Here is a 13,362-nt window from a genome sequence, read left to right on the forward strand (position 1 = left end):
TTCATCTCCCCAAATTGAAATGCTATCCCCATTAGATAAATATTCCCCATGACCCACAGCCCTGAGCGACCACCATTGTGCTGTGTGTCTTCATGACTCAACTATTTTAAGTACTTCATACAAGTGAAATTACACGGTGTTTGTTCTTCTGGGTTCGATTTGAAAGGTTCTTTCCTCACAGCATGTGTCAAAATTTCCCTCCTTTGTAAGGCTGGATGATATGTCATGGTATGTATACACTACATTTTGTTTATCTGTTCATCTGTCAATGGACATCTGGATTGTTTCCACTTTTTGGCTAATGCTTCTGTGAATACTGGTACACAAAGTCAAGTCCCTGCTTTCGATTTTTGGTTTTGAACACAGAAGGGGAACGCAGAGTCATGGGGTAATGGTATGTTTAATTTTTTGAGGAACCATTATACTGCTTGCTCTAGCATGAAGTCTCATTTTAAATGAGAGAAGACTAATTTTTGTGGGAAAACTTTTCCCCAGTCTGGATTCTTAGTTCATTGCCACTGGAAGCCATTTTTGTTTGAATAGATTGTCATTATGGGTGAACACAGCATGTTTAAAAGATGTCCATTAATAACACCTTCTAGATACAGAATAAAAGATGCTTCCAAGTTGAGCCTTGTTATTCGTTTGTGGGACAGTTCACTAATTTATTATATTATTATTTTAATCTTACCATTTGCATTTTACAGTATATTCTGTAGTTTGCAAATAGTTCAGAATATATTTACAACTTATAACTGTTCTACATTATTAGGAGGGCAGGTGATTTACTGTTCATGGATCCAAGGAAGGTCATGAGTGAACTGCCCAACCAAGATAGCAAGTCCAGTCTAGAACCTAGACTGAAGACTCTTAGCTCTACTTGTTAAGCATTGTATTTTATTTTATATTATTAAAAGTTATATTTGCCAGGCATGGTGATGCATGCCTGTAATTCCAGCTACTCAGGAGACTCAAGTAGAAAGATTGCACATTTAAGGCCAACTATCTCAGCTTAGTGAGACCCTGTCTCAAAATAAAATATTAAAAGGATTGGGGAAGTAGCTCAGATTCAATCCCCAGTACCAAACAAACAAACAAAAAGTTATATTTAACATTAAATAAACTTCAAATCTATGTCAACCGACTCATGTCTTGGCTTTCAGTTTTCCTCCTATGGTTCCTGGGCACATTGGGCAATATAGTGCATTCCATGAATGTGGAATGGACTCAACCAGTCACCTTTGAACAAGGCCTCAAAATGATTTGATTAGTTTCTGCTTTATGTTATATGAGACCTGTGTGTTACTGATACAGTGCCAATGAAGAGAAACCTACCAAATAGCACCCTGCAATATGGGAATAGAGGGAGGTATTTTTATACACACCACTTGCCCTCTTTAAAGTTCTGATATTTGTATTCCAAACAGAAGTCTTTTCATAAAATGACAGGATTTTCACACATTAGGTGACTAAATATAACTCAGGGAGAGTTCTAAGAAAAGCAGGTGACTAAGAGCCAAAAATTCTAATTCAAATATCCACTTGAAACAGGAAAAATTTGGAAGAAAATCTGAGACACTACCTACTCCAAATTCATTAATTCAAGAGCAAACACAAACCACCCTGTAGGATGAATTATAATTTAAATTTTTTTAATTTTGTAGAATACATAGGGAAGAAAATCTCTATGAGTTCTTCCAGGAATCTATTAGAGTTACCCTGATGGGTAGGAACATCTATTATAAAACATCCTCAGTGTCTAATGATGCTCTAAGCTTGCTCCCTCTGATGTAGTGTTAGAAATGGAAACTGACACTTACTCCTTTGTCTGACAGATCTCTACACACTCAGGCTGAAGACATATCAAACCTCTAGAATGCAGTTCTGAGCTTAGCACGATGAAGTGCTCTCCTGAGATGTTTGTGAAAACGATCTGGGAATCAGGTCACTCTCAGAAAGTTTTCTGAATGCTTAAGACTATCTAAGGAGTTTTATTTATATATTGCACCTTGTTCTTCAGTATATTGAAGCCTATATGTTCAATCTATTTTCCAAAATTCAGAAGTTTTGTTAAATATTTATACTTCCTGGGCTCACTGGCCAATATCTTGGTAAAAATTACTCATGTTTGGGTCACTTCTGTATCTCTGATGCTTAGGACATTGCCCAGCACAGAGAAGGATACCAAAACTATGCTGAAAGAATAAAGTTCAGTATTCAGGTTGGAAGTAATTGCAATGCTAAAAAAAAAATATATATATATATATACTACAATTAAAAGAAGGCATTTGTTATGTGCTGGAAATGTTAAGAACTAATCTCTGGTTTGAATGGGTCCCCTAGAATTCATATCTTAAAAATTTACCCCCCTAGGAACAGCATTGGAAGATAAGGCCTCATGGGGGGGTACCTGGATCATAAGGGCAAAGCCCTAATGAAGAGATTACAACCATTACAAAAATGGCTTGAGTGAGAGGGTTTGCTCTTGAACTCTTGACCTTCCACCTTCCACGAAGTGATGATGCAGAGAGAAGGCCCTCGCCAAACGCTGGAGCCTGTTTTGTATGGTAACCTCCCTCGGTGAAAGAAAGACTACTGGACCATGTTCTTTTAAACTTCTGTTATCATCTGTTTATCAAACCTAGCATCAGGACCATCTCGTCTTCAACATCGCTCTACCATACTGGAGAAGGCTGACTTTTCCTATAAGCATCTTAGCCCACTTCTTCATTTTTATTAAAAAATTGAGTGAACATTCCCTGAGCGTCCACAGCACATTAAACTCTATGCTGCTTGCTAGGGACACAGAGGTAAATAAGATGTTAGCTAGTTCTGTCCCACAAGGAGGCAAAGAGGGGGTTTTCTGAGTATAGAAGATGCAACAACCAATTCTGTCTGGAAGCATTGGAAGGCTTCACAGAGGCAGGCGAAATGTGAGCTGAGGGGGGAGTTCAGCGAGCAAGAATGGGGGCCACTCTACGGTTGGAAGAAAATGAGTTGGAATTTTAAAGAGTTCTTTCCTGACAGTCTTAGTTTTCTTAGAGAATAAAGCGACATAACTTACTGAAACGAAGGTGGGCAGGAGTGGGTGAGCAATCTGGACCCAAGTGGGAAAGATTTAAAATAAGCTCTATAAGGAAAGGGAAGGGAACTGTCTAGGGACAAGAAAAAAGACTGCTGAGCTGCGCTCTAAATGCTTTTGAAAATCACAGGATTGGTGTTTGTCAGCATTATCAATGTGATTTTCTCCGCAGCCCACAGTGTTCCCAGGGCAGGATTAAGGAAAAACAATGGCCACATGTGGGCTTACCTAACATTCACCAGAGTAAATGACAAAGGGAAGAAGGCGCCTTCATTTCAGCACAATACTTCACTGATTTTTTTTTTTTTCTTTCTTTCTTTTGGTACTGGGGATTGAACCCAAGGGGGCTTAACCACTGAACCACATCCCTAGCTCTTTTTATATTTAATTTAGAGACAGGGTTTCAATAGTTGCTTAGGGCCTCACTAGGTTGCTGAGGCTGGATTTGAACTCATGATCCTCCTGTCTCGGCCTCCAGAGCCACTGGGATTATAGGCGTGCATCATCATTGCCTGGCTACTTGGCTGATGTTTAGCATTCAGATGCAACATGGGCTTTGCAACCCAACTCACCATTTTGCATTTTCTCTGCTAACACTTAATCCAGCGACTGAGTGGAAAGTGGTTCTGTTGGTCGGCTCTTCAGTCCAAAGGAGCTGACTTGGGTCTAAGGCAGAGGCAGGCAGGTCAGCTCCATTGCTGACCAGGACAACTGGAGCATCTGAGGCAACAATGCACTGATCCTCCAGAAGCAGAGGAGGGGCAGGTGGGGAGGGTGGTGGAGCCACCGGGGCTAGAGGGACTGGAGGCTTGGATTTGCCTGTGGTCTGCTCCCCAGGGACAGTCTGCTCATGCGCTGGACTCTCCACTCCAGTCTCCGACGGCTCTCCTTTAAGGTCGGATGTGCCAGCAGTGGTGGTGTCTGAGGAGAGTCGGGAAGTCACCGGCTGCTTGCCAGCTTTCTTCTTGCCCTTTGTGGTCCCCACTGTCCCTGTTTTGCTAGTAACTGTCTCCTTGGAAGCTTTGGGACGAGAAGAGGTGGATGAAGTAGATGGTGAGGCTGATGCTTTGGAGCCAGTTGGTTTTTTGGAATGAGAAGAACCAGCTAAAATAGAGAGATTTTGCATTAAAAAAAAAATCAAAGAATACAATGATTTTTAAATAAAATAACCAAGTTGGAATTGTCAATGACACTTAAAATGCTCCCTTTAAAATTAGTTGGATAAATGGAGGAAAGAAAACTGGCTAGTAATGCTAACGCTCTGGTCTTCTGTACCCTCTCTGCCTCTAATCTAGGAGGGAGCGAGTGATACTTAGAGCAGAATTAAGGGACAAGGACCTTCTGCTTCCTCTCCCCTTTAGTTTTTGATTGGAACAGCCAAAGGGGAAGTCTTCCATTCCTTGTCCTATGGTCATTTGGAAAAATTCTTGTAGGTGCGGAAGAAGAGACATTTTGGTACAAATAGGCAGCCACCAGCAGTGAGCTGCAGGTAACACACAATTGGGTTCTTCATGTATTATCTGTGTCCTGTGATGTCTTTCTGGGAATGGAGTGGAGGTTCATAGTCAGAAGAAGCTGGGGTATACAGTACCAGTTTCTTTCTGGGTCCAAAAAAAGTTCACTCATCCCACTGCTAACAGAGCAAACTCAGACCAACTATCCCTTAGCTCCAGACAAGGAAGTCTGTCCTGATGGCCTATTCTTCCATCTGCACCACACACGAAGGACAGGTCTCCTTCAAATCATCAGGAGACAGGAAAAATGTTTTCTGTTGTACTTTTAACAAAAAATATTTACATGGGTAATGTCTGAATTATTTGAAGGAACCAGGTTTGGTGGTGCACACCTGCAATCCCAGTAGCTCAGGAGGCTGAGGCAGGAGGATCACAAGTTCAAAGTCAGTCTCAGCAACTTAGCGAGGCCCTAAGCATAAGTGAAACCCTGTCTCAAAATAAAAAAATAAAAAATGGACTGGGGACGTGGCTCAGTGGTCAAGTGCACCTGGGTTCAATCCCTGGTACCAATGAATAAATAAATATTAAAGGAAAAGAATATCACTCCCAGAACTTCTGTTTGTTTTTGAGATGAGGTCTTGCTATGTTTCCCAGGCTGGCCTTGAATTCCTGGGCTCAACCAATCCACCTGCCTCAGCCTCCCAGGTAACTGGGACTATATAGGTGCACACCACTAGGCCTGACTCGTCCCAGAACTTCCAACCCCAACTTTCACAAATCTAATTATTCTCACAGCTTACATTTCAAGGTGGTCTTCAAAGGATTGCCGTGGTATATTTGCCTACCCCTGGACAGCGCTGCCTTCAACCAAATTATTTTCAGGAACCAAAATTAACTACCCTCTCTTTATGTCATTTAAGGAAATGTACTTAAACTCCTTTGAGAATATTTGTTTCACTACCTTTATGAACTATAATTTCTCCTGACTGCTTCTTCTGTTATAATGCTCATGTTCCTTTTTCTTTTTCACGAGAGGGTTAAACGATCTTTTGCAGAACTATTAGAAAACGTCTTGCTAGGATAGTGGAGTCGATCCATATTGCATACAGATGTTATTTAACCTCCCGTGGTTATAACTTTTTTTACGTCAATTGAGAGGGTCAAAAGATGAAGAACAAATAAAGAAACAGACGATGAGATGTAAGACTTTATTAAATCCAATATGCCAAAGAAGCCAGTCTGCTTTAGTGACAAGATCCAGGCTTCAAAGGAGTCTCTTCATTTGAGGTTTTTATTATTTTAGAAATACATAACAGCTAGAATTCCCCTCCACCAAATCTGAACTTGTTAATACGTCTTTATAGTTAACAACCTTTTCTTGTTTACAAGTCAAATCCATCAAGATTCCTTAAGCTCATTCTAACTTTTATTTATTTATTTTCTTGCAACAAAGACATTAAGGATTTGGTGCCTAAAAATGCTCAGTTATTTTCTTAGGTAAGTTCAACATAATCCCTTTCAGATCCAATTCTAATGATATCACTTTTAATCATATTTCTGGGAAAATTCTTTCATTTCCAACAGAAAAGTTTAACTTCAGCCTGTCTCATGGAAAAAAATAATTTTTTCAATATCTGGAGTTCAAATTCAGGCCATATATTTTTCTTTAAGTAGCTTCTTAAGTGATAGGACTTTGCTGAAAGCAACTATGATTAAAAAAAGAAACACTACCTTCCGGTTAACTTTTGTTGCTAACAGGGGTAATAATGAGAAACAAAAAGAGAGCTTTACCCTCACTTTCCTGGCAAAGCAGCTGAATGCTCTAAATTGATAGGTGGTTGTAGGGCTTAAGAACTGAAAACATCCGACTGAAGATCAAGAGCTGCATTTTTGAACTAACTTTTTGAGGTCAACATTATTCAAATATCACAAAGGCAAAAAACTCCAAATGGATACACCCAGAATATCAAGGGCTCTGAAGGAGTATTTTCACTGGTTGATAGGAGGATCCTTGCACACTGGATTTGGTGTCCTTTGGTGCAACCAGTTTCTCTGCAACAACCCTGGGAATAGTCACATTCTTATTGGTAGAAGGGCCTGCCCCTCAATGGATAAAATGACTGTACTATTCTCATAGGAAACTCATGAGTCTATAAATAAATCTTCAAGAAAAATATCTGGAAATAACTCCAAATCTGTCATGAAAGCTGCCCCCTGCCCTTGCCTTCATAACAGGCTTTCTTCTGAGAGTCCCAGCCACAGTGAACCCGTACCATGAAGAGAATGAGGAAGTGCGGAATCTGCGCAAGACAGGGTCATCATTCCCAAAGGCAGAGGGGAGGGTGGAGCTTTTCTTCAGGAAATAGGCCAGTGCCCACCTCACTTCGCGAGGCAGCCTGGGAAACACACTGACACCAACAAGTATGGACACTGACATCCAGACCCCTGGGAAAAGGCCCTTACGCACATGGTTCTGAGCTGCTTAATTTCAGAGCTGACTGGAAAACACCCAGACCTAAAGGTCAAAGGCAAGAAGAGAGGAACCATAAGCTGCTATACTGTCAGCTCAAACAGCCTCTGAATTTGAGTTTAATGGGTATAAATTAGGAAGGGAAAAAGATCAACACAAAGGCCAACTGCAGCCATCAATTGCTAGAAAGCTGCCGCTGGATTTAAGTAAAATAAGATTGTACAGGAGAATTTTTATTCACATGTTGCTGTCCTCCGGGCATGTGGACTTCAATTAATGTCCCTTATAAAAGCTAGACCACATGGTAGGCATCTTAATGCCACTTCACTAAAAGAATGGGAGCTCCCTTTGCATGAAGTGTGAGTGGAGAAAAGGAAAGCTGGACAAAGTATGCACAAAGTGCAGGAAGTCAGGGCACCCAGACATCCTCTGTGATGTGCGACAGCAACATGTAGCAATACCACACCGAGATGCCTGCCTCATGACAAACCGAATCTGCTGATCCCAGAGGAGAGCAGGGAGCATTGAGCCTGTCACTTTCGACTCCATGAAAGTGGTTTTGATTGGAGTAGAAAGCTGGGGGGTGTAGCTGAACCAAATATATGGACCCTTTGTCATTTATCAGAGGAGACATGACTGGATGCTGAGGATTTAACACATCCATCAAATACGTTAAAGATGTATGTCATATTCTTATAGGCAAACCTAACGTATTTTGAAAAACCTGACCAATAGCCCCCCCCAATAAACTTTAATAGGCAGAAGATCTGTCAATACCTAAATGATGTTTTTATCAGATCATCATCATTATCAGGCATGTATCCTACTCCCTGCATCTTGGACTGGGTCTCATGTGATGATAGTGGGTAGTAAGACAAATGAGGCCTAGTAGTCCAAACCCTAAAGGGGAGAACTAATCCACTTGTTGTCTTTGCTACAAAGAAAATTCTTGGGCATTCTTTGTGTCAAAGCTGAATCCACTGGTGTTACATCCATCCTAAGCCACCAAGTAACCATCGTTCTTCAAAGAAATAATTAGTCCCATCCCAGAGCCAAGCACCCTGGACTCAACCCCACAGTGTACTGAGGGCATACTCACCGGCCTCTCGGGTCGTGTTGCGGCTCGTTGGCTTGGGTGGAGGGACGGGGGCCTGCTTACCAGGAGCCTTGGCATTTTTTTTAATGGGAGGCACTTCGTCACCTTTGTGTCTGGCCCCAGCAGTAGCCCCTTTGGGAGGCACAGGTGATTTGGGGGGTTTAGGTTTGGGTTTAGGCTTAGGAGGAGCTGAAGGAGGTAGAGCAGGAGCTGCCGGTGTTTCAGAGTGGTTTTCAGTGCTCTCTATAAATGAGAAAGTGAACAGAGCAGACTGATGCAGACATACACCATGTAACACTAGGAGCAAGACGTGGCCACAGGGACACACACACACATGGCTGCTTGGCCCTTGGGAACCAGATGGAGCTCTGCACCAGGGAGAGCAAAGTTTGGGTTAAAAATGAAGGCTGAAGGACAAACCGAGGTGTGTTCTCTGCATACATCAGTCACGCCTTTGATGAAACTGCATGACGTAAGTTACTGGGATGAAGGCATGCTGAGAGTGAGTGTAAATGGCCACAAGGCAGATGCCTCAGTTCCAGCCTTGGATCTTGTGGTGGCTGAACGATGACGTGGACACTGAGTGCCAACGTCAACAAATTTGACAATTTAGTGAAACTGAAGGACCCTCAAGAGTGACAGGCGAGCACATTATACACACTGTCCTGGAGATGAGGCTTGATTGATAGCCGCAGCAACTACTGGGCTCAGTTACCTTCAAGAACTCAAGCCTGATCAACTTGAAAGAGATTTGTGCTTGGTTGCAGTGCAGTAAAAGTCACTGATGTTCTAAGCTACAGGGGACTGAAGGATCTATGACATGGTGCACAGCGTGTGGAACAATGAACTACTTTCCACTATTAAGATGTCCTCAAGCTTTCCTGGAACACCAGGGCAGCTTCCTATTCTGCAAAAACTTGCTCTGCCCTTTGAACTTAAAGTCACACCTATAGGTACCCAGGTGCAGAATCCAAAATATATTAACTTTGTCCTGTAATGTAAACATAAACAATTTGGAAAAGACAATGGATACGCTTTGTAGAAAAAATTCATACCTAAAAACAGAAGCCTCCACAAGGTTGTGTGCATTTGGAGGAGAAATTCTATCAGTGTCTCATTAGCAAAAAGTGGAGATGCTAAGGCTTATTCATTCATAAAGTCACATTGAGACTTTCTCTAAGAGTGACCAATTGAAATTAAAATACAGTCTGGTCCAAAGAGCTAAGCAGCAGTTCTTTAAAAATGGAGCACAATAAAAAAACACAAGACAGCACGTTAAGACGAGACTCAACCTTTCCTGGATATGGCTTCCCATTTTTGAATGACCAAGCAAGGGTTTTAACACTGGCACGCATCACATTTTACAAAGTCCTTTTCCTTCCTCATTTCTTATCCTAGTGAGCATTTTTTAAAACCACATCTTCTATCAAGTCACCTATATTTTCTCCCATAATGATGATTTTACAGAAACTTATCAATAAGACCTTTCTTTTAAAGTTCCATTTTTATCCTCCCTCAGCTGTGAAATCCTCCCCAGCCACTCAGTCTCTCTTGCCACTGTACTCACTCAGCCTCGCTACAGGAGTGACTTATTCAACATTCAGCAGAGGCCACTTTGTATGTCTACCCATTTATATATCATCTCGACTAAGCTGCTGATCCTTTATATTACAGTTTCCCTGCACCCCAGCTTGGTCTAAACCACAAGGTCAGTTAGTCACAAAAGCTTACTAGACTAGAAAATGATACAGGTGAATACACAGCTAACACATGGAATGTTAATGTAAAAGAGAAAATATACATTGATCTGCTGGTCTTTTGATAGACGGCAGAAGTGTATTCTTTTTTTTTTTTTTAATAAAAACCAATTTAATTGAGACTTAAGGAGTTGTGAAATATAATAAAAAATATATAACTTCAGGAGCTCTGCAAGATATATTTCCAATTGTGGCTCCAACATAAAAAAAATTTATATTGTATTCTCTCACCAGCCAGGTCAGTTTGAGAAAGCACAAACCAAGTTATAATGGTCAGTCCTGTCTTCTCCATGACAGCATATCCTGATTAACTCCTTAACCAAAGATTCATCTATTGGGATGTTAAAAAATTCACAGATTTAAAAGAGCATCTCTCTGTCCACATATCCTGATGCGTCCTTGTCATGAAATGCTTCAAGTATGTTATCTTTGCATGGATAATCTTTTAGTTGCTTCTGGATTGTATCTATCAATGTTTCCAGTTCCTGCGTGCCTGGCTCCTCTTTAGCTTGTTTATTTTCTAGTTCTGGTGCAGGAGCATCTGATTTTCAGAAGTGTATTCTTTAAGTACATCTTTGCGACTTTAGTCCTAAGCACAATACCAAGCATAGAGACCAAGCCCAATAATATGGTTGGTGGAAAGAGCAAACTGATCTTAGTATCACAGTTCTTTTTCACACAACAAGCCCTGCATGTCTTATCCTTTCTGGTCAAGGCACATCACTGAGGAATCTTTTTTCTTTCTGCTTAAGGTTTCAAATTCTAATAGTATACTCCAAAGATGGGCTGAGGGTGTAGCTCAGTGGTAGAACATGTGCTTAGCATATGTGAGGCCCTGGGTTCAATTCCCAGCACCACAAATAAAATAAAATACCCCAAAGAATTTAGCCTCTGCATTTGGGCGGGAAGAGATGCTTGCTCTGTGACGGTCAGGAATGCCAATCCACACTGGGGAGAAAACGAACACACTGCACACAAACTCTGTGCTGACTCCTTGGAAAATGTGGACCACTCTCTATTCTTTGAACTGTGCTAGTCATCTGTGAGTGTCTGCCATTCTGGGAATTCCAAGTTGTGTGTATGTGTATGTGTGTGTGACACATACTCATAATAGTATATTTTTCTGATTAAATTAAAATGCCTCTTGCCTGAAATTTTGTATCCCATCAAACACAATGTCTTAAAAATCATGTCTGTTCAATAAATGTGACTAACAAGCTGATAGTTACTGACACACTATCAGTAGAAAACAGACTCTTGACTTGCATGTGGGAGGTAAAGAATTAAGTTGTGTTTTTTACGATTACCATATGATCTGAAGACATGATGTAAACTGATGGACTTTGGGAGTATTATCTTTTCAGGAGGAGGTTAAGAAAGAGCTGCCTGCTCATTCTGGCTTCATGAGGACATGAGGTTTCATACAACACGGTCTGGAAGACAAACTGCAGGCTCGGCTCCTTCTACCACATGGAGGGCTGAGTACAACACTTAGAGCAAGCCCTGAACTATGTGCACTCTGCACTTGGCCTAGAAGGCATTTCTGCTCTGATTCCTTTCCTTCATCTCCTTCTGCTCTCCTTCAGGTCTTACTGTGGAAAGCTTTGCCTTAGAGAAACCACCTTGGTCTCCACTCCCCGGGCTTGGTGTACCGGGGCCTTCCATGGTACTGTGCATCTTGTATTGCAAAGGCCACTTTTCATTGTCCACCCTTTTCCTGGCCCCTCACAGTCAGTATTATTTGTGGAAGAAATAAGTGTTCATCCCTGTTACTTCATTGAAAGTCCTTTACGATAACTCAATAGAAATAATGTCAATAATTTTCAGGTTTCTCATAATAATACTGTTATATTTAACAGATGGCAGATCAGTTTTTCTGTCTCTTATAAATTTGAGGGCACTTACTGAGAAAAATGGGAGACTAAGAGAACTAAAGACCTCAAGGAAGAAGTCTCCAGTGTCAGGGAGACGACGTCTAAGACCACTGTGCAACTGCAGACTCAGGCATCTTCAGGAGCCCCAGATACACACACCCACATGGCCTGGGTAGAACCTGCTTTACACTTTCTTTGTCATTGAGATTTCAAATATTACAGTATCAAAATACCGTCTTATAAAAACATGTAATAAGCATCTAGGATTTTAAAGGCATGTGATGTGTTTTTGAAGATATATCCAATTAATAAATGAAGTCACGTTCTTGAGTGAGCTGGTGTAACTGGGGAGGAGAGGGAACGTGGCACCCCAACAGTAATGGGGAGTCAGATCACGGGATGGTGGGTTTGCATGGTATTGAGCTCCCACAAGGACAGACTCCAGAAGAGGGGCAGAGGCAAAAGTGAATTCATCTGGTTTTCAGAATTAAATGTTATCTTTCTAGAGAAATACAGTCTTGTCTTTGTCTTAAGACACTTTCTGCATAACATAATTCTCACAAAATATTAGTTTTGAGTGACACTCATTTCAGTCTCAGGAAGTGGCTTCCATACCTAACACTTCTTTTCTTTATCAGCAGGGCTCTGCAGTCTTAGAGTGGTATGGTAGCGCCTGTACCATGTACCATGTCTATCTTATGTACCTACTAGCCAAGCAAGATGCTAACCTGGACCTCATTTGACCAGAAAGAACAGAATGTACAAATTTCAAGTAAAAAATAAGAAAACAAAAACATCTCTCAACCACTCAGGGACCTATGATCTGTCATCTTTTTAGAACACTAAGGTCTGCTGGTTTAACTAGCATAAATCTGTCAGCAACTTTTTATTAGGTTGATAAGGGAAACACTTCTTTTGAAGTCTGGCCAGTCAGTGAATGACATTAACGCCCGTATGGACCAGGGAGAAGCACAGATGAATTTGAAATTTAACAGTTTGGTGAGACAGGACAATTGGATTTAACAACAAACAAACAAAATCACTACTTGCATTAATACTTTCAACTAAATCCCTTTAAATGTTAAGTGTACTTTATCTTTATGTTCCAGAAATGTTATCATTGAAAGTATTAATTTCTCATAGCCAGTGCTCATCAGCACAACTGGAGTTCTTCCATGGAGCAAAGCTAAGTAAAGTCCCACAAATACTATGCTTTAGATTTGAAGAAAGCAAAATAATAAGTTTTCAAAAGATCATCAACATAGGTTTTAAAGCTTTTAAAGACTAATATATGTGCAAATAAAGTGGTTGTGGATGTCCAGAGAAAACAGTGTCATGCTACCTGGTCTGTTTAATAAAGCCATCAAAAGCCCTTTTATTCCCTTTGTCTTTGGAGGATTTGGGTCAAAAACAGAAGAAGAGAAGTTCACTCTTGGTAGTTTCTAGGAGTTCTCAAAATGCCTACAGAAAGCAAATGAGGTTTGACAAATTTCGGCCATCCAACTCAGAGGTAGACTTTACAGAACAGAAAAGAGTCTGTTCCTAAAAATTTCTTTCTGGGCTGTATGGAATCATCTAGCCTTTGCCAGCGAAACCTCTCCTTGTGGGATTGCAGCTCAAGGTTTGTCT

The 13,362-nt window shown here is 41.0% G+C and overlaps 1 protein-coding gene across 11 annotated transcripts in view; it reads right to left on the minus strand.

Annotated features, from left to right (window-relative positions):
- Positions 1-13,362, minus strand: part of PHACTR2 (phosphatase and actin regulator 2) — a gene marked incomplete at its 3' end in the record, with an annotated part of 255,283 nt that overhangs the window by 41,843 nt on the left and 200,078 nt on the right. For 7 of the 11 annotated variants that reach the window (XM_079146842.1, XM_079146849.1, XM_079146847.1 and 4 more), the window contains one exon: positions 3,655-4,186. In XM_079146842.1, coding sequence (XP_079002968.1) covers positions 3,655-4,186 — 532 coding nt within the window. Of the gene's footprint in view, positions 1-3,654; positions 4,187-8,105; positions 8,346-13,362 lie in introns of all 11 variants that reach the window. The other 4 variants (XM_079146841.1, XM_079146845.1, XM_079146844.1 and 1 more) reach the window with 1 other exon arrangement.

This window comes from Sciurus vulgaris (assembly GCF_902686455.1).
Source record: "Sciurus vulgaris genome assembly, chromosome: 7".
NCBI classification, from domain to species: Eukaryota; Metazoa; Chordata; class Mammalia; order Rodentia; family Sciuridae; genus Sciurus; species Sciurus vulgaris.